Source organism: Anopheles coluzzii, chromosome 2 (genome assembly GCF_943734685.1).
Source record: "Anopheles coluzzii chromosome 2, AcolN3, whole genome shotgun sequence".
In the NCBI taxonomy this organism is placed as follows: domain Eukaryota; kingdom Metazoa; phylum Arthropoda; class Insecta; order Diptera; family Culicidae; genus Anopheles; species Anopheles coluzzii.
Genome location: NC_064670.1, coordinates 109,247,236 through 109,268,523, shown reverse-complemented (window position 1 = coordinate 109,268,523; position 21,288 = coordinate 109,247,236). Strand labels below are relative to the sequence as shown.

The window sequence follows — 21,288 nt, the reverse complement described above, 5'->3', positions numbered from 1 at the left end:
TGAAGTCATCATTATCATAATTTTACAAGAATTGCTAGTTCAATCCAAAACCGTTCTAGTTTCAAAATTTATTCCTGTATTTTGCTGCATTACTTAAAACAAATGGTAAAATTTCTGTTACATTGCCATGTTACTAAACGTTATTCAATTTACGCAAAAAAACATCTAAACGGTCGATTTAAATCGCACATTTTGAGCTGGTCACCCTGTGCGCTGTGTTTACCTGTCACAGGCTGTCAAAGTGTTCGATGGAAGTTTCGTTTACGTTTTTGGAGCTAAAATTACATCACATTGTCCGCAACCGGCTACGGTACATGTATCGCCCAACCCGCCCTCCCGCAGGACGTAAATACGCCCCGGACAGGTGAAGTTCAAGCTACGGAGGAACCATTTCATCATCTCGCTGCAGTAAATAACGAACGCCTCCCCCGAGACAAGAAGATGCCGGCAGCGGAACAACCACTGCCCAACAACCATCACCAGAACGGTAAAGAACCGGCCGCACCATGCCGAACGTGTATGGATTTCAAATCGTGGTCCAAACAGCAGCGCAAATCGCTCAGCACCAGCGCCGGAACGGCCAGCGTTGCGAAGGCCGGCAGTGAGGGCGAGGTTGCAGCCCACCGCAAGGCGGACAGCTCGGACGATCGGAGCGGTGGATCACCGCCGAACTGCCCCATCGACAAGGAGCAGCTGGGCCGGTACACGTGGGGCTTGCTGCACACGATAGCGGCCTACTATCCGACCACCCCGACCGATGCGGAAGAGCGGAACGTGCGGACATTCTTTACCTCCCTGTCGAAGCTTTACCCGTGCGAATACTGTGCGAAAGACTTTCAGCAAGAGTAAGACATGAGGGGAAGAGCTTAAACTGTGTTGTAAGGTGCTAATCGATGTTTTCCGTTCCATTCCCTCTATTGCAGGTTGAAAGAAATGCCGCCGGAAACAAAGTCCCAGCACGCCCTGTCCCAGTGGCTCTGCCGGATACACAACCGCGTCAACGTGAAGCTGGGCAAACCCGAGTTCGACTGCACCAAGGTGAACGAACGGTGGCGGGACGGTTGGTTGGATGGGTCCTGCGATTGAAAACACATGCGTGTCTGGTGGTGCGTTTTCGGCAATGTGATGTGTGTGTGCGAGAAAATTTACCTCCCCCGACCTAAGTTTTGTGCTCGTTGTATGATAAACGTACGTGTTATACGCGTTTGTAGATTAAATTTATTTCACTTAAGCTTTTACCAACCGTACAGTAGTGTCGTTTTTGTTTTGTTTTGTTACCACAAATCCAGCCGTGGATACGTTTTTCTCGAACTTTCCATTACGCCGGTTGGAACCCTTTTACCGTCGTCTCCCTCAGTTATTAAACGATTTAAATGATCCTCTTAGTGCACAACTATCACACTTTTGATTTTTTCTGCTTCTTCTGCTTGGCGGCCGGTTGGGACTCTTGGCTGGTCTGGACGTTTTCGACAGCAACTGGCGTTTTCTGCTTCTTCTGCTTAGTGACCGGTTGGGCCACCTCCTTTTCCTCCTCCGCCTCTACCACACTACCATTTTGGGCCTTTTCCTTTTTTGCCTTCTTTTTCTTCTGCTTCTTCTGTTCCGTTGGTTCGGCCTCCTCCGCCGGTGCGTTGTCACCATCAGCTGATGTACCATTCTCCGTTGGTACCTCTACCTCTTGATTCTTGTCCTTCTTTCCCTTCTTCTTCTTCTTCTTCTTTTTGCTCTGTTCCGTCGGTTCGCTCGATTCGACCGCTTCCGCCTTGCGCTTCTGGGGCGTTCCGTTCTTCGCAGTCTCGCCGTCGGCTGTACCATTCTCCGCTGGTACCTCTACCTCGTTACCATTCTGAGCCTTCTCTTTCTTTGCCTTCTTTTTCTTCTGTTTCTTCTGCTCCGGTTCTCCCGATTCGACGACCTCTTCCGTTGGCTTGCGCTTCTGTGGTTTTCCATTTTGAACTGCACCGGCACCGGCTGCGGCTGCCGTTCCATTCTGCTTTGGCGCGTCTGTTCCGTTCTGCGCACCGTTAGCTTCCTTCTCCTTTTCGGCCTTCATCTCCTTCTCTATCAGCGCCCATGCCGCTTCCACGTCCTGCCGGGAAATGATGCGGCAGGAGTTTTGGAAGAAGTTTAGAAAACCTTTCTGCTTGCGCGGTATGTTGTCCGTGCGCTCGATGAAGTTAAACACGCTCCTGACACCCGCAGACATATTTTTGTGTTTTTGCGCGATTGAGCGCACCATTTCGACCCAGCTCTCTTGCTTTTTGGCGCCCTTCTGCACCTTCGGAACGAACCCTTTGGCGGAATACTTTTCCGCCTCGCTGATGCAGCTCGTGTGCTCGTTGTACGTGGTGGCGGTGAAATCCTTCTGGCAATCCATGCACGACACATTGATGCCCTTGCACCGGCTGGCGTGCGCACCCACGACCTGCTTTTTCAGCGACTCGCCACACTTGTTACAAATAAAGACGACCATTTTCGTATTGTGTTTGGGGCTTTTTTGCGGCTAGTTTTACGATCCACCTGGCGTGTGGGGCTCGATCGTACTGGAAACGCACGTGCTTTTGGTTGTTTACGAATTGTTTGAAGCAGCGAGTGACGTTTGTACATGGACATGCGTGTGTCAGATTTGACGTTTGCTGACGGTTCCTGATGAAGCCTCGGTCAAATGAAGAGAAAACGCACGAAACGCTTCATTTTAGGTGCAGTTTGTTTGTTATGTTTCGGCACGGCTAGAATGTTTCTTTATCAAAATGGTTATTTCGGGAAAAGATCGGACACCTCTAGAAGGTTAAAGTAAGTTTACCACTCTATTATTACACGCCGTCTGGTATTGCCGTCTGGAGGACTCTACAAGGCTAGCGAACGTTGGCCCTACAATGAATCTTGCGTAGTGATGTGTCGGTTGATCTGCACCTGCCGGGTCGAAGCTAACCGCCCGAGTCGACTCGTCAGGAACAAGTAGGTTCAGTAGGTGCAACGGTTCCGGTAGGTCTGAGAAAGCATTAGCGACTCCTATTCCCGTTCGCTGATCACCGACTGGTCGGAGTCACTAATGCTTTCTTGCACCTACTGAACCTACGGGTGGATTCGAACTCGTTGCACTTACGGGTCAGACTTACAGAGACTATACAAACTTTCGAGACTTAGCAAATCAGCCGTACCGGCGAACTCGTTCGACGAGAAACATTCGTCGCTCATGAGTGGACAGGGTTGTACCGCTAGGTTGGGCAGTACAAAATCTATACGGTTTTCTAATTTTTGATCTAGAGGGCTATGAAATGAGTGAAAATGAGCGTCGCGGCGAACGTTCCCAGGAACGAACGAGTTCGCCGGTATGGCTGAATATCACGTAGTCGGATAGTCAGTCCTTGCTACGGGGAGACGGTCCATTCTAGGCTTGAACACATGACGGGTATCTACAGCATGCAGGTATAGAATTCTGGAGACGTTGTGTTCAAGCGAAACGTATCTACTACAGGCTGGTATTATTGAATCCGTTCGTAGCGGGAACGTACGGCGCTCACATGAAATTCTAGGGATGGCAACACATTTCTTGAGCCCGCTCCTACAACGCCGCGGTGAATAACTGTAGCAACCATCTAGTACGTTAGGAAAATGAGTGTCGGGACGTACGCCGCCGCTACGAACGGATTCAATAATACCAGCCACAGTCTTCTCCAACTCCAGAGATCCGAAAAAGTTTGAAAGCACACAATTCGGAGGATCTGTCATAAAATAACCTTCCTGAAAGTACTCTCTGGATATAAATCTTGAACCATCTAGGTTGGGCAAGGGGGCAAGGGTTCTAAAAGGACATTCTGGAGTCGCCACATTTTCTGGATCAATTTTGGCGGATTATGAACACATGACCGGTAGAGTAGTAAGAAGGCGAAAGCACTACGAACTGGCTGCGCTGTTAGGTTAATTATAAACCCTGAAGTTAACTGAAGGTAACTTAAGTAAATCTTATGATACCGACACCAGTTTTTCATAGCGATCCCATTGGATCCCAGGGTATCCCAGGGTACAATTGTTGATCGAAGCATGCTATAGCGACTTGCTCAATCCTAATTAGGCTGCAACAAGATAAAAAAAGTTATTTTTTAACAATATTTGTGTAGGGGAAATGATCGTGAAATACCCATGAAAACCATCTTATTGAAATGGCTTATAAGTGCCTAAGTAGTACTCTTTCGCCTAATTTCTAATGTACGATGGAGTATGCCCTACATCAGCCCTGTCTAATATAAAACGATAAGATCTGCTTTTAAAAATGTCACATAATCCTTCATTTAACAACTCAACAATGAGTCCTGTTCTGTGGACTAATTTCTGACTAATGTTCCGTGACAGTGAGTCTAAGTCGAGGATATCTTGCAGTGCTACAAAAATTATTAAAAGTTTATCAAGTTCAAGTTCAAAGCCCTCCTTTACACGTAACTCACAAGGGACCGAACTCGCCGTAGCAATGTACTAAGCGATATAATTGAAAAAAAGCAACATGTCCTAGAAAAAGTATCAACCCTTATTATGGCATTGTTATCGGAACAAAAGATTATGAATGGTAAATCAAGGAAATGAAAATTCGAGGGCAGCACATGTCAACGGCACCGGTTAACTGAAGCGATAACGTAATAAACACGATTGTCCTCATACTGTTGGTTTCAATCGCTACAAAACCCTCTCAAACCAGATGAAAAGCGGAAATGAAAACAGGACCAAAACGCAAACGGAGCGAGAAAAATGGAAAAAAATGCACACAATCGTGTGTGTATTTTTTCTGTTCCCTTCATACCTCTCTATATAATCAATTGAGCGGGCGTGGGCGACACGTGCGATGGAACACTTCAGGCTGAGCACATGGAGGCGCTACACGCAACGCGAGAAGTCACGATGACATGGCACGATAAGCATGAAACAAGTGTCTAATGAACGCTGGTTCGTCACAGCTAGCCACGGTGCGCATCAAACTGATGCAAATTGCTTAGTTGGCTCAGGGTCTGTCGTTGCCCTTCATTCCGTACGGTGCGTAAACCTTCCAATACAATCTTCCTTTCTATCGTCCGCCTTTTTTTTGCGCCCCATTCATGTGCAGGCCCGGCATTGGAGGCGAGCGGCTGTTACTTTTGCTTACCATTGCCACTTGTTCTGCAGGAGAAAGAGATTGGGTTAGGTCTTCTTCCACAGATGATGATCCCTACTAACCCCTAGACCGTCGTTTGGATCATCCAAAACACCATACAAACGGCCTTACGTGAGCGGGACTTAAAGGATCCCGCTTTTCAGTGACGACGGATGGGTTGGAGAGGATCACTTAACCGACGGTAATGGGTCATCCGCCCTGCGGCAAAAGATCCCCAAACCGACCAGGCCCACATGTGAACTACATTTTCGAACACCATTCCATTCCAAGGTGATTAGATTGCGCAATCTATGAGAAAGAGAGGAGAAAAAATGGGGAAGATATAAGCAGAAGGTACAACATCAACACACAACAACTTACTTGGGCGCGTTTTTGAGATCCCATGACAACGAAACGTCCGTTTGTACCGGTTTTGCAAAAGCAAATTGGACGAAAAATGTGCTCATTAAGACACTGCCGGGTTAGGTGAGGATCATCCGGGTTGTGTAGGGGGGGTAATGGTTTCGGCTTCAGTAACACTATCGAAAGAAGCCACCCGGTGGTCACAAAGTCTGGAGTCTATTGCAGGCACATCTCTCGGGGGATCAAACCATCCAAGATGGCCACAGGCGCTGGACCTGGGGATTGTTTATTTACGCACTACGGTATCTTTTCGTTAATGCTGTTAATGCTTCCTTTCCCTTTTCATCTTAGCCTACCTGCCGCGATGATTACGACCACCGATGCTGTTACATGCTCCACTATCGCGGCGAGAAGCGGGAAGAGCTGATCGTTTGCGGTAATCTCGGCTTCTTCACGACCGTCACCACAGGTGAAATGGTCCGAAAACTGGCTCGAAGGGAATGCCGTTGTTTTGTGTAACGAACGTGTTCGGCAGATGATTTTGACAGCATGGCAACGATCCAGGAAGGCGTTGAGCGACGCAGAGAGTCCTGCTCCTGCTCGTGCTAATTGAACAGGCACACATTGCCAAAACCACAAAAGCGTTGTCCAACTGTTAGTTTTCGGTACATTGTGTGGTCAGAAGAATGGAGTTTAGGTGGTGTTGTTTGCTTTACTCTTTCACTTCCCAATTTTTGTTTTCTACTCCGAAAAGGAAGAAGTTTGACATCTTATTTGTGGCCAGGAGTTGTTTGGGAAAAATTGAAAAGGACAAGCCCCCGGGTGAGTTACTGAATAAAACATTTTGGCGGACTGGTAGTTTGGAGTGTCCAGCGAACAATATTCACCTCCCCTTTTGTCCAGCGCCGTACCGTCTGGGTGCTTTTGTGTGTTATTCAAACTTGTAAATCAAGTGACCGAGACGTCTTCTCGGATGTGAAATCTCTCGCTCTCTCTCTCCCAGATTTCCTGTACACCGCGAGGAGTTGAAGATAGCATGGCGTGGAGCTGAGTTGACGAGGGCTTCTTTTTTAACATACATTTCCATATTTGCATACCGAAATTTGCCTCACCCCCTGGTGTCATACCTGCCAAAGCGTTCACATTTTTGTGTAAATTAATAGCGTTAATCGAAATGCGCGTATATCATCATCTTTTCTCCTTCCCGAAGGCGGATTTTTGTTTGAATTTCGATGTCGCCGTACATTTGTTTGCTTGTGTGGCTTTCTTTCTACCAGAGCCCGTTTGACCTTTTGTCGTTCGAGATCTGTGTCGTGCACGTGTTTCCATGTTTTCCATGCACAACGATCCAAGTAGGTTCTGATTTTTGCACGCGCGCGTGTTCACCGCATCCTTTGCGTGTGCAATTTGCGTGGCTTCTCGATCAAATAACTTCGCGCAGAATCGTAACGTTGCGTTCAATCCGGTGAATCCTCCGGCCTGATTTCAAATCCCGTACGGGACGTTGTTGGTCCACGTGAAAGTGAAATGAAACCGGTTCTAGAGTGTGTCTGGGTGCGCTCCTTGTGCCCCCCGCCCCGTGTTTTGTGAAGTACCGCAAATGTGCTCCCAAAAAAAGCTGGGAAAGGTAAGTGCAGAGTCCCCCCGGGGTTTTTTGTTGTTGTTGAGTATATTCCGTCCCTTGCTTTGTGTTTCGATTCGGCGACGAATGCATCCGGAAAGGGGGAAAAAGGAGACACAAGCAGCAGCAGTATGGGCCGTTTACTTTCGCCTTCTGCTTTTCCACCAGCTCCTCAAGTGGGTGATCAAACATTGAGCAACGTGCGACATGTGTAAAATTATGTAAAACAGCCAAAAATTCCTACACTATGTGGTGCCGGTTTTTGTGGTTCCCCAACAAACACAGCGCGGAAGGGCGAGCTTCCGTTCCGGCGTGGCTTTTTTGTCTCTATTTTTTGGAACCGATCGGAACAACCTTCGGAGAGATTCAGCTACTAACACAGCTAACGAGATCGGTCTGTGTGTTTCTCTAATTTCCTACCCTTCCTTTCACGGGCGCACCGTTAGTCTGACCGTCGTCCGGTGCATTGATTTCGATGCCGGCGCATGACCGGCGGATCGGAAGTGGTGCTCATCCGGTGGGTGTCTTTTTCCTCGTTTGCTTCGCTGCCTGGTTGTCTTGCTTAATCATATCACATTAATGTGGCTGCTTGAAAGATGGACGGGGTTTTTTTCTTCGGGGTGGTTAGAGGGGACTTTTTACTTCGAGACCACCCGAATCCCGACCGTCTACGTGAAGGGAGAGAAAGCGAAATGATCTGGGCCGAAGGTGCGCCCTATTGAAGGGATTGGTCTTTTGCTGGGCAGGGTGCCGGTAAGGCTCTACACATCACAGGTATGATAAAACACTGACCAGCGAAGGTGAAGCGGAACTGGTGTCACTGTTTTAGGCCTCACTCCCCATGTGGTGCATGATGGCATTTGCGCACGTGGGTTTTACATAACCTTCATTTAATAGTAGGACAATTGCCGTGGGTGTTGACGGAATGGGAAAGGTGTTTTAGTGATTTAGTTGTTAGTTCCAAACATACTTATTTGAATTGAGATGTTTTACAGCAATTAGCGCGGTGAATTCGGATAATCCAACGACCTACCAGAGCCCAAATGATTGGAGTGGAACGGGCACATTAAAAAACAACTCTTGGCAGTGACTTAGCTGGAATGCTGGAAATAACCAAAACGAGAAGAGAATTGTAAGTAGTCGGAATAGTTTGATGGTAGACTAGTAGAAAGGTTTTAAGAAGAAACATCGGAGAAGTTGTGGCTAAAAGTTCAGAGAAGGGCCTCAAGGTATGCTATGTTCTTTCTTGCATTTTGACTATGTTCTTATTTATTTTGACTATGTTCTTTCACCTTTTACCGGTGGGTAGCCATCTTTGTGATCGAAAGAGCCAAATTATATAAAATATTGCCCGGAAAGTGTCACGCGGAGCGCCAAATGGAGAAACTAAGCATACAAATGTGTGAAAGTCATATGACATAGATGAAGTAAATAGAGAAGCATGCCTCCAGCAAGCCGCATTTTACCGAGCATTACCCTATATTAGCCATAATTGAAGAATTAGATTTAATGGATGTTTTTTTTTTCTTTTAAATTTGTTTTTTTGTTAAGGCCGGGCTACATTGATCGTACTCTCTGGTGTAATTTTGATTTTCACTAGCGCATCTGGCGGCGGCTGACCGAAGCATTTTTCCAAACAATTTGGAGCCGCTTCAGAAAATATGTTATTTTTCCATGTTTTTTACCTTAACTGGACTGGAAAAGCTTTGTAATTGATAGATGAATATGTTTTGCAAGTATTTCAGCCGTTTTCGCATCAAAAAACGGTGAAAAAACTAATTAACTTTGAGATCCAACACGACCATTCCCCCGACGACCAAAAAAAGCTTCCACCAGCCGCCGCCAGATGCGCTAGTGAAAATCGAAATTACACTTGCGAGTACGATCAATGTAGCCCGGCCTTTATGACCTTGTTTAGTCATTGGGTTTCATTGAGTATGCATTTGGTGATTATTACCCGAAAACTTTAGTGTTGAATTGTAGTTAATGTATATTGGCTGATACTGAGATAGTTTGGTGACTTTATGAATAATTCGTTTAATACAGCTCCAAAGCCAACCAATTGAAATCGTTTCTTGGTAATCCAAGGCAATCCAATCCTTTATTGGTAATCTTTGCTATCAACATCCGTTAAACTTGCAGTCACGAAGTTTGCTAGCAGTTATTGGCACCCGATCGATGCGTTTACGTACCATCGTACAGCGTCTTCACCCCTTGGCAGCAGCTTTTGAGTGAACAAAATCACACCTGAACACTCAAGGCATCCAATGAAGGAGTAACGTCTATTTATTTTGACATTTTTTTCCCAATATCTCCGAGTCTATCTGATTGAGTCTGATCCAAAAATACTCATCTACTTTGCATCCAAAAAGGACATTTTGCGAACAAACGGATGTTTAAATCACGAAGAATAAGGGCAAGATTTTTTGTATTTTTTACAGCTTATGTAACATTATATTATTAGTAGAAATATAGTCGTTGTATAAGTGTCTAATACAACAAAGGGGCCCTTTCCGTTTTAAGTTCTTAGGCTGAAATTTCAGCCTGTCAGCTGTTTGCATTGTATAGCAGTTTTCGAGCAGCTATCTAAGTGAGTATAATATACAGGTGGGCTTATCCCAAGGTGCATGAATTTAGAAGGCTGATTTTTATCGCTTCTGCTTCTGAATGAAGATTTTAAGAGTGTTTTGAGTATTCGTCAAACCTCCAGAAAGCTCGTTTGAGCAAAAGTTTTCACTCGTTCTGTTAAAAAGTGATGCTCAAAATTGGTTATCTATTTGGACTACATCAAATTGGTACCTGGACTACATACACTTTGTTTCTATATTGCATCAACTGATCTCTTTAATGCACCTTGGGATAAATGTAAACAAACCCGTGTTTTCGAGCAAGTATTCGAATCTAATTCTAGCTTTGTGGCTAGAATAATCTAGACTGAAAATTGCAGGCTACTTTTTTTTTGTGGTTTTGTATGGAGTGTTTACATGATTTCAGCCTCCAACTGTCAAGCTCCATACAAAAAACTAACTAGAATCGTGAAGGCCCCCAAAGTTAGAACCAGATTTTGTACACGGTGGACATGAGTATGTCCCGTTCTTGACAATACAAAGTTCCTCTAATGTGATCTTCGTGATCTTGCTGCAGTCATGGTAAGGATCCAAAATATTCTACTAGGCAATTTTGGCAGTTTTAGTTTATTATAGATCGTATTGTAAACATAACTCAACAATAGGAGTGTGTTGTTGTACAATGCTGATCCCCTAACCTAAGTGATATTCAGCGTTTGCATTTATCATCTGAACGAGTTACATAAAAACAATCCCTTCAAGCATACTGCCCCTCCCCCTTTTGCAAGGCAATTGGGATTGGGCAAGCTAAAATTACACAAATCTACCACTCTGCATGACATTGAGATACACTACGCGCTGTGGTCAACAATTTTCCATTAGGGTCGTTGAAATGGTGCATTAAGCTGCTCGGCGCCAAAACCTGCTCCTGCTGCTGAGTGTATGTCCCGCCCCATGTTGTGCCCGCATCGTATGTGGGACGCATTTATTTGAGGCTTATTTAAATCATTAAGTAATTGCGCCCAACAAGGGGTAAGCAATAAATGTACAATTATGTTTGCTGATCGAGTGTGGCTAACCAGTCCGGCGCGGCACGCATCGAGACGATGCTTATCGAAGCATTGACCCTTTCCGGTTCGAGCAGTCGGATCTCGTACACTCAACTGTCTTGGATCAAGCTCCTCACAGTGATCGAGAGGGAATGTATCGATAGAGAAACCCACTATCCACCGATCGACAACGAGCTGGATGGGAAAAAAACACTACTACTCGATCTTAGATTGAGTTTCACACGTACCAATGAAGCTGTAATTGGACCACTTCTGGTGCTAAGTTTTGTACCGCTTCGTGGCACCCCGGGCACACACTCCACTCCACAATCCATTAAACGCTTGATAAGTGCAATGTGTGAAAAATGTTCTTCCATTTGCTAAAACTTTAATGGAACCAGCGTCTTTCCGACTGCCGTTTGCCCAACCTCCGCCGAATTTGCGCGAGAGAAGTACCTTCTGTTTTTCCGCAATACAGATTTCGAGACTCATCGTGCGCCTTTTTCCCCTCCTTGTCTCCTCTCTCTCTCTCTCTCTCTCTCTCTCTCTCTCTCTTGCAAGGTCTTTCCCCTCGTGGCTCGTGGCGGGCGATCGTATGGAAATCGTATTCGAGCTGATGGTACATTATTTGTGCGAGTTTGCACTGCCACACGCTCTGCAATACCCACAAAACAGCCACCGTTGGCCGCGCTACGGTTGTTTGTCACTGTGTGAGCGGTCAATTGTTGTGGCCGGATTTGAAAATTGCGTTCGTTTCGTTTGCTGCCACATGGAAAAGAATGGCGGCGATGCTGTTGCTTCTTCTAACCCCCCCCCCCCGTACTGGTAGGTTAATTAGAGCGCGGTTGCGATCGTGGCCACACGAATTCGATACGCATTCGCTCGTTCATTAGCCTTTCTTGTGGTGCGTGTGTGTTGGCGACGCATCACACGCTCGTGACACGATCGCGGCGCGTCTCAAGCGCAAACAAGCGACGAACCCTCCCGCGCATGCACGATCCGATGACCGGATTGTTATTGTGTTGTGCAGGGCGACCTTTCTTCCTTGGGAAAATGGTTGCCAATATGCTGCAGCCGGCCCGGCTGCATCTGGCACTGCACAACCGGCGAACCGGACAGCAGAGAAACCAATGAAACCACACTGTGCACTGTGGATTCATGTTTTCCCGTTTAACCCCTCGCCGTGGTCGTCTATTGGCCGATGGCATTGGGAATTGAATGCAAAATGTGTGCATGCTTGTCCAGTTGAGGATCGGCAAATATCGACCCAACAACAACAACAGTGGCCGCTACTTACCTTCGACCGCCGTTTGTGATGATGATGCGTGTAATAAACAGTTATGGGTCCGTTTGCAGAAGGTCCGTATGCTTTGGTGCCGTTGGCGGTGGTTCGATTTTTTTCCCTTTTTCCGAGTGGATTGCACTTTCGGTTGCGTTTGGCAACGCAACAGCATTGATGAGCCCATTGCGGGCTGTGGTGCAAAGGCGACGCAGCGAACGGTTTCGGTTGTCGTGTGATTAAATTATTGCCCGTACTGCTGAAATTGATTGATTTTCCTGTAATGCTTAGGGTGAATTAGTGGGTTTGTTTAATTTAAATTCTTAATGGTGTTATTGGAGTGATGACTTGGAGTGATGGCTTGCTTGTTTTGAATACATTGGGTTTTTTTTTCTACTTTGGAGCTTATTAAGTCAAGTTTAGGGTAAATAAATATACAAAAAAGTAAAATCATTTTCAAGGATGGATAAGGAAAGAGGGCTATCTATTAAGCTAGAATCCTTAAACTTGATTTGATATTACTAGATCTCAACTTGGATACAAAACTGATCTAATTATTTATGCAAGAATCAGGGTATGACCAACTCTCAGGAACTTGAGATTAAATGGCGGAAACTCAGAACTTTAAAATCAGATAGGATTGATTCCCATTCGGAATATCACTCAATATGAAGGATTGACTTTCTTATTGTGTGATTCTTATTAGTATAGAAAGCCTGTTCTATGGAAGCCTGCAAAATAAGAAAACCAAAAGGAATCAGTACTGTAGTATGTTTGTGAACATGACCCAAAGTTATCCCCAAAGCTATGAAAATCTTGATAGTGTGGGAAAACTCAAACGTAAACAAGGCGACATAGGATCCGTTAAAACACAAATAAAAATGCTGTTCAAATGTTGTGAACTTAACTGACACTGTGGAATTCTCTGAAGAACTGTTGCATAACCCTGTAATCCGGCCAATATAACTAGTATGTATAAACAAAGCTTGTGCAATACACTAGCCCTAAAAAGGATTCGTTGTCTGCATCTCTCAATGCCTTCCCTCAAAATATAGTGCTATCGTTTGTATATGCGATCGGTAAGCTTACTGATTCGTAAAACTAAAATGGCCAGATGCAATTAATAATGCGTTATCTTGTTTAGACGCTTCGCAACTATCCATAGTGCAGAGCTACCGTTGCTTGTCAATGAATTGTTGACCCTTTCTGACACCGATCACCCAACGGATCGATGTAACCGAACGCACAAACGACGATGTAACCTATGATTAACTCTGTTTTGGTGCGAGCATTTGCTTCCATCACTGCACTGCAGCTCCTCTACCTCGTAAGTGAAGATCCCTTTTCACGATCATTACCCGGTTAGCAGAAGAGGACGGTTTCGCCACACGGGGTACGATCCCGGTCATAGGGCACAGCCACCGAGCCACGTCGGTAGTCACCCGCGGCAGTGGTAGCTCTGTTTACCGAGGAGCACACATGCTGATCAGCGATCGTTTAAAAGGGTTGTGTGGTTGCGCAGCTGCTCATCAGCTCCACCATTTGGAACCGTTCGTGCAACATTCTAATTTTTATTCGTCGTGTAAAATGTGCACCACCGCCACTAGCGCGCGGTACGGGTGAATGGCGAACACGCGTGAGTTGAGCAATTTTTTTTCTCAAACAAACATTCCTCACCACGTACACCGAGGGGGGAGCTTTTCCGTGAGTCCATTAATGGGTAAGATGTGCCGCCGCAATTCTCAGTGGACTCCAAAGTGTTCTGGTTTTGTTTCTGCCAGCAATAAGCCTCCAGACATTTGGCATTGAACGTCTTCGCCCGGTTCCCGGCAGCATGCCGTGCGCCCCGATGTCGATGACTTTACGGTGACTGATGCGATCTGACCTTGCCCGTGCAGTGATCGGTTCCAGAAGTGGGACAGTTTATGTGAAGCCTTCCTTCCGTTGGAACGCTGCTTCGAACTTTGACTTATGAACTTGCATACTTTTTCTTCTTCTGAAGAATGAAAATGGAACGCGTTTGGACAGCTAGGACACTTTGATTGGCAGCAGCGTGTAAGCAGATTCAATCGGAAGCTGCCGTTTAAAGTAACGATGCGCAGTTTCCCAACGCTGCTGTAAGTACTCTCACCCTCTTTGTTATTACCGCGGCGTGTGGGACTCCGAGTTCTCGGTGTGCTTCTTCACAGCCGGTCAAATTATGACGCGGTAGGCTCGTTGGTAGCCTATTAATCAGAGCAAGGTCACCGTGCTCAAGCATAACAGCGCAGCGAAGTAGCAGTAGGTTCAATTTCGCTGCGATTCATTACAAAACCGCCGTCGCCTTCAAAGCAAAGCCCAACATCGAGATGAACACACAAGCTCCGTTTTCACCGTGGTGTACCCTTTTTTGTTAGACCCAATCATGGCTTATTAATCATGCCTCGCGCACACCGTACACGGGTTTCGGGCAATTATCCTTCGTCACAGAATGGCAGGGCAAACTCTTGCTGCCATTGCGTTACAATTTTTTGGTTCTGAATTGTTCCGCTCCATTTCCCTCATCCACTCAGCTACACACGAAGAAGGAAAGAGGGTGTACACTACTCAGCCTTAAATAGGTAGCAGAAGTCGCGCATCGGATATCGTTTTTCTCATCGCAGACGAGCAAGATGGCTCGGGGTGTCATAAGCGGACCTTGTGGATTATCCGCTCGAAAACAAATTGAATCTAACAAAAAAAGAGTAGAATACATCCGAGGCGAGGATGGATAGCCTTCACTCGGTAGAGCTCACATGCAAATTCTGGTTCTAATTTTTTGGTCCATTGTGCAAATTTTTGAAATTGCAAATAAATTAATGCCACTGCAAATTTCCGGTATAGAAATCGAGCCCCCCAAAATGGAGCATAATCATGGCGGTTTAACAATCGAGGGGAAAAGATTGAGCAATTTTTGGTATGTTCGTGTAAAAAATTAGAGTATTATCCAACACCAATAGCGCCAATTTTGTTGTTGTTATAAATGGTGTGGATTTCAGCAGTGATTAAAGGCAAATTTTGGATAATGATTGGACCAACAGGAAGTGTTCTAATTTCTAACGTTCGATCTGCTCATTGTATATGAAATTCGGTGTACCTCAACTACATGTTGTTGCTCTTGTTGATCCTCTTCCTCATGCTTGTGGCGCTATTTTGGATTGGATTGGATCAAACATCGCTTCCTTTTGCACTGTGCAATTGTTTCACCATCAATAAAGCTCACGGCAGCCTGGGGCGGTGGCAGAGCTTGGGCGGCGGCAGAGCTTGACAGAGTACGATCAATCAAAATCGATTCTTTTTTGGCACCGCCCGTCTTGATCCAGTGCAGCCCAACGGTGTGAATGATTAATATTTGCACGCCTTGCGTCTAGCTCAGTGGAGTCGGCACTAAAAGCATCGGCCCATTCCTGACCTGAATAAGCTGATAAATATTAGTTCAACTTTTGATCTCAATCCTGGGTGCCACCTTTTAACACACAACACAAACACACCGATCGAAAGTTGTGGTGAGGGGGACGGGGTGATGATTATATGGGTTATATTTACCCCCATCTCCCATCTTTGCATTATGGTTGAGAGTTTTCCGACAAAAGCCATTCAACCACAACGGGGAAGTGTTGATGGTGGCAATAAATGCAAACCACAAACATAGACGACGCGCGTGTCGAATCGTTTGATCGACCTGTGTGCGTTCGGTTTTAATTAAATATGCCAGTAAAGTGTAAGTTGAGGTGTGCATTTTGGGTTACCATTTTGATATGTAAACTATTGTGTTAAAGGTTAAAGGTCTGCGATAGCACGTGCTTTCAGCGCTCGCGAGCTCGTATTGCGCAATCTTGCTAGAAGCATCGTAAACATTAAAGTACGTTTACCAACCGGGGCAATAGACAACATCATCATCAACGCCACCGCTGCCGGTCGTTGTTGAATGTCGTTAGTTCGGAAAAACTGTACCACGGCACACGCTGTTTGGGGTTGGTTAGGGGGAAAATCAACCGAACGCCACCGTAGTTCCCCAACCTCCAGACCGCGCAATAAATCTCGCGCGTGTGCCCCATTCCCATTTGTCACCCGCCCGTGGTAAAGCGTTCGGGGTTCGTCTTCTACCGGCGCGTTCGAATCGCGTGCGAATCGTGCACCACCACGGGGAGAATGGTTTATGGGTACAATTAAAACCACAGTGGCAAACCGGCGCTGCTGTGACCGACTGGTTGTCGGTTTAAACGCGACGGCCCCGGCTCTACCCATCTTCTCCGGGACGGAGTGGTCCCACCGGTTCCTGTAACCAGTGTGTTGTCCTGCACGAGAGTGTGAAAACCTGTAGCTAGGTGACGAACGCCCTGATGTCTGTCTAGCTCGATGGCTCCGGTTTTCCAGGCCTTTTATTTTCCTCACAATGGGAGTGCAGTGCCGCGTTTGCTTACGAAGATGACAAAACATGATGCAATGGTGCCGTCCACTTTATTGGTGGCAAGGAAACCACGGTTAACGGTCCCGGTTTCCCGAATCGAATCGGTTTTGACAGCAGCCGGCGCGCTGTTGCGCATGCGCGCTATTTACGCCGCGATCGCGTACGACCGCAAACGATCACTTTCATCACGTGCTGACAACAGCACCAGCAGCAGGAGGGATTGCGAAGGGAAAGGGCGTGTGCTCCTCCTACCGAAGTGGACCAGCAGTGGAAAGGGCAGTGCTTATCGTTTTCCAATGTGCGGTAATGCCGTGCGCATATTCTGCTTACACTACTTCAGCAGCAGGGCAGCAACAGCCCTATCGACCGGGTGACTGATGACACCTTTGAATGTGTGTGTGTGTGCTCACTGCGTTACACAACAGCTCCTCTTCGCTTAGAAAACACCTTTTCCTTTCCAAAAACTTCGAACAAAAACACTGAAAAAAAAAAGAAGCTAACGCTCTCAGAGGTACGTCGCTACCCTTTTCCGACGATGGGGATGGTAGTAACGAAGCCATTTGTTCGCTTCATTCATTTGGCCATCTTTGGCGTGCTACTCAATCAGCTCGGTCGTTGCGGGTTGCTAAAACTTCGCTTGATTGATTGTAGAGGCTCCCTCCGGTGCATGTCAAGGGGAGGAAGAAAGGAGAGCCCGGTTAGCCGCGTGTCGATTAGTCGGAAGCATTAGGTGTCGCTACCATCACTTTCGCAGATGCTTCACCGCGGCCCACCGCCTGATGAATTCTTTTAATGATGTCTGGTGACTTTCGTCGTCTGCGTTGCCATTTGTGCGATGGAATCTAATCCGTTCGGTTGGGTGAGCATCATGGGTCTTTTTTGTGTGTTTGTGTGCCCTTTTTGTTGCTGTTGCTGGGGCTAGATGCGTATCCCGTATTCTGGTGCTTTTTGTACTGCCATAATCTGCTGATCATTTGATTGACCGTTTAGCATTTCCGCCAGGTGCGTCTTTTTACCTTTTTGCCAGTGCCAGTGCGAAAGGAGAAATTTTGTTCGGGTGCTAAAATCGGGCGATGTTTTAGGGCCGGATGTTTACGCATCGATGGAGGTTTTCGGTTTTCGCCCAGCCCCGCCTGTGTTTCACCTGTGTTGTTGTGACATTAATTTTACGCATGTTACTACCTGCTGCGATATGCTAATTGTGGCCTTAAAACGGATACACCTGATAGGCTGATGAGAGAGGAAGCGTTTTGCTGATAGCGGAGTAGCGACCCGTGCTTTGGGTTGTGTCGGAACGTGTTTAACCTTTCGATAAGGAGGATGTTAAAAGATTTGGTTAGGTGTTGAAATTATTTCATTTCTTTTGAAATGATCATTTATGCAGGAAAAGCGTTTAATCTAAAACAACAGCATATAATAATTTGCAGATTATATTAATAGTTAATTAAAAATAGAGAATGTAATGGAGAATTCTCGATCCGATCGTAATTATCAGTTAACTAACCACACGGCATCGAGCCGGTCTCATAGTACAGTCGTCAACTCGTACGATTCAACAACAAGCTCGTACTGGGATCAAGCCCCAAATGGACCGTGCCGCCATACGTAGGACTGACTATCCTGCTATGGGGGGATCAATAAATCACTGAAAACCAAGCCCACAATTAGTGGCACAGGCAGGCCTTGACCGACAACGGTTGCTGAGCCAAAAAGAAGAAGAAGAAGAACCACACGGCATCACATGGATGACGTTCTCTGTCGGGATTGATAGAAAACAACGCTCAACAACGTCATCGAGGGGAACGATAATGTTAATTAAACACTACCAATTGTATAAACATTAGACAAGAGATAAAAATAAGTTCTTGCACTTTTCTTTGCGAAAATGGAAGCTTTTTTTTGACAATTTAGTAATTCAACTCCATCGACTAGAACCGACAATAAGCCAAAGGATCAATGTCTAGGCTACACAGCAGAAGGGATACAACTTCCATTTTCATTGTATTTTAGTACTTTTTTAAGGATGCTTTAGGAGTAGTTCTCAGCCTAAAAAGTGAAATAACGGGGTTCGTCGCTTGTTGGCCAATTCCCACATGAGACTCAGTTTTCCACCTTTCTGATAATTTTGCTTGCTTTTTATCGATGGGAAATTACTTGCTAATATACTTGAAGTGTCCCGTGGTACAGTCGACATCTAATATGACTCAATAACCATGAGTTTAAGTCTAAAAAGGACCGTCCTCTCGTAGCAAGGACTGACTATCCGGCACCGTGGTATTGAATAAGTCTCAAATGCCTGTATTATAGGCCTGGCATGTCCGCGTTAGGAAGTTACGCCAAATAGAAGAAGAAGATACTTGAAATGTGTCAAAAAAGGCCCTCCGGAACGTGTTTCCACATTTCCAATAGTGAATCAGAGCTCTCCGCAAAAACACACTTTTTGTTACAAAATTTACCCTGTTTGAAGCTTCCAATTATAATCGAACACTAACACATCGAAATCACCCTTAATAAGGCCAATAAAATGCTCGGTCTCATTATTCGTATGTCCTCTGAGATCACTGATCCTATGTGTTTAAAGTCCCTGTACTGCTGTTGGGTCCGCCCGATACTTGAAAATGCGTCGGTAGTTTGGTGGCCTGCCGGCCTAACACTGGTCGATAGGATCAAACGAATCCAGCGGAAATTCACTCGTGTCGCTATCCGTCGTTTTCTTGGACGATCGGATCGAATTCCTTCGTATCCTATCCGATGCCGTTTGCTCGGGCTAGAGACATTAAGAACGCGCATTTATCACATCCAGTCATATTTCATTGCCTGCCTCCTTTCCAATGACTTGGATGTTCCCGCCCTCCTATCCTCGATTCCTATCTATGCCCCCTCACGTCGTCTTCGTGACCGACCCCCGCTCCTTATTCCTTCCCGCCAAACTCGTCATGGCCAGAATGACCCTTTCTTGCGCGCTCTTTCTGCCTTCAACGATTCATATCTCCTATTCGACTTCAACGTCCCAGTTTCCCAATTCCGCTCCCGTCTTCGTGAATCCTCATCCCTTATGTTTCCCTAGATTATAAGAACACATTTGTAAAACCCTAGAGGCCAACAAATTTAAATAAATAAATAATAATAATAATAAATAATAATAATAATTACAACCAACGTAGTGATATTACTAGTAGTGGAAAAGAATCTAATCTTAATCTGAATGATTTGATCCTAATAAAGAAGTAAATCAACTAAACCCCAATATTTTGAGTAAGCTTCCTGCAACAGTCTCTACGATTACTTTAATATGACTCTTTTCTTTAAAAGTCTGCTTGGTCTTGCTCTAAACCAACAGTTTCAATGATCCAAAGCTCATTTAACGTTTATTATGATGCAATAAAATATGGTTTAAGATGCATTGTTAATTTAATGATACTAATATGCGACTGTTACCCTTCCATTATGGATGATCAACTAATAATAAAAGACATTCCGTGGAAATGTAAAGGACCGCTTAGCCGAAACCCACGCATCTCGACCAAATCAAACGATCCTTCCCGGGGCTTGGTTTGCAATAATCGTAAAATGTGAGTACGGAATTCCGTTCCATTTCACCCGAACGCGCGCAGGAACACACAGCTCCCACGCACCCTTGATCGGTACGCAAAATGTTCGATAAATGACCTCCCGCGCCGCACCCTTTTCCAGCGATGCATAAATTACCAAAAGGAAATGCGACATTTCCAGCCGGCCATGCCATCGGAGTTCGAAAGGTTCCGCCCCAAGTGCACACGCGCAGTGATTAATGCTATTCAGTTAATATTGATTTATGATTACGCCCATCTCCGGGCCGGACAAAATCCGACATCTTTCCCATCCCGGTTCCGTTTCCCCGGGTTTCCCGGGCATGTTGGGATGGAACAAGGGGGATGGGAAAGGGTAAACAATCTAATCGACTAATACCCGGTGTGTGTGTGTGTGTGTGTTTGTGTTGAGTTTTCGGTTTCATTTTCGGTTTCATCTTAAACCGTCGGTGCCATATCGTTTCTATTGCGGTTTCCCGTTTCCGTCCCGTCCCCATCCACCGCAGAGGTGGCGCGCCGCAGAAGTCGCAGCAAAAATGCATAATTGATTACCCATTACAGGACGGACGGATTTGGATGCCGCTCCTCTCCATCTGTTTGCGCCAGTCCAGCCAGTGTCGAAAGGGAAACGGTGCGACAGCGAGGACGGAACAGGTTAGAAAGGCATTGTGCCTGTTGTTGTTGTTGTGTTTCAAATGCTGGAAATTGTTTTCACCCCTTTGGTGCGGCAGCTTTTTGAGGGAAGCATGAATTGAAGATGCTGTTGAAGCGTTTTGTTAAACGATTGTTGAAAAAGCAAAGCGTAGTGTGTACAGCTTGGTTGGATGGGGTGAACCGGTGGACGTTGCTCTTGCGAGCGTTTATGATACTTGAATGATGCTTAAGGGCTGTTTGGAGCCGTGCACGGTGGCTAGAGGAGGGACGAATAAGATACGTTTTTTCTCTTTTTTGTTGGTGAATGTCGATCGCGTATGACGCATTGAAATCGGTGTTTTATGGGCGACTTTTTATTCCAACGCACTCACCTGTGCAATGTAATTTAAAAGCATGTCAATCACGTATTAGATTTTGTTTTTCCCTCTAAACGCCGGAACATTCACTTTTCTCGCCTATAAGGCCGGGCGGTATATCTTTTTACACAACAACACGTGAGATAAAAATTCCCAAACTCCCGTATGATTGATTGGAACGATTTGATTTGCTATCAGGTTCCACTTATAGCATGCGTTTCGTGAGCGGTTCCGTTGCTCGTCGTTGCCGGAATGTCGGTACGAGAAGGAGCTGATTGC

The 21,288-nt window shown here is 45.8% G+C and overlaps 3 protein-coding genes across 3 annotated transcripts in view; 1 reads left to right on the top strand and 2 right to left on the bottom strand.

Moving 5' to 3' along the window:
- The window catches only part of LOC120953004 (uncharacterized), a 218,831-nt gene that overhangs the window by 124,482 nt on the left and 73,061 nt on the right, over positions 1–21,288 (bottom strand). The window lies entirely within an intron of this gene.
- LOC120950916 (FAD-linked sulfhydryl oxidase ALR) lies at positions 244–1,247 on the top strand. Its single transcript, XM_040369332.2, has 2 exons — positions 244–845; positions 924–1,247. Exons 1-2 carry the CDS (start codon positions 442–444, stop codon positions 1,084–1,086), a joined length of 567 nt encoding a protein of 188 aa, XP_040225266.2. The 5' UTR covers positions 244–441; the 3' UTR covers positions 1,087–1,247.
- LOC120950915 (uncharacterized protein C16C10.8-like) lies at positions 1,196–2,600 on the bottom strand. The gene has a single exon (XM_040369330.2). The coding sequence runs from the start codon at positions 2,471–2,473 to the stop codon at positions 1,397–1,399; it is 1,077 nt and encodes a 358-aa protein (XP_040225264.2). The 5' UTR covers positions 2,474–2,600; the 3' UTR covers positions 1,196–1,396.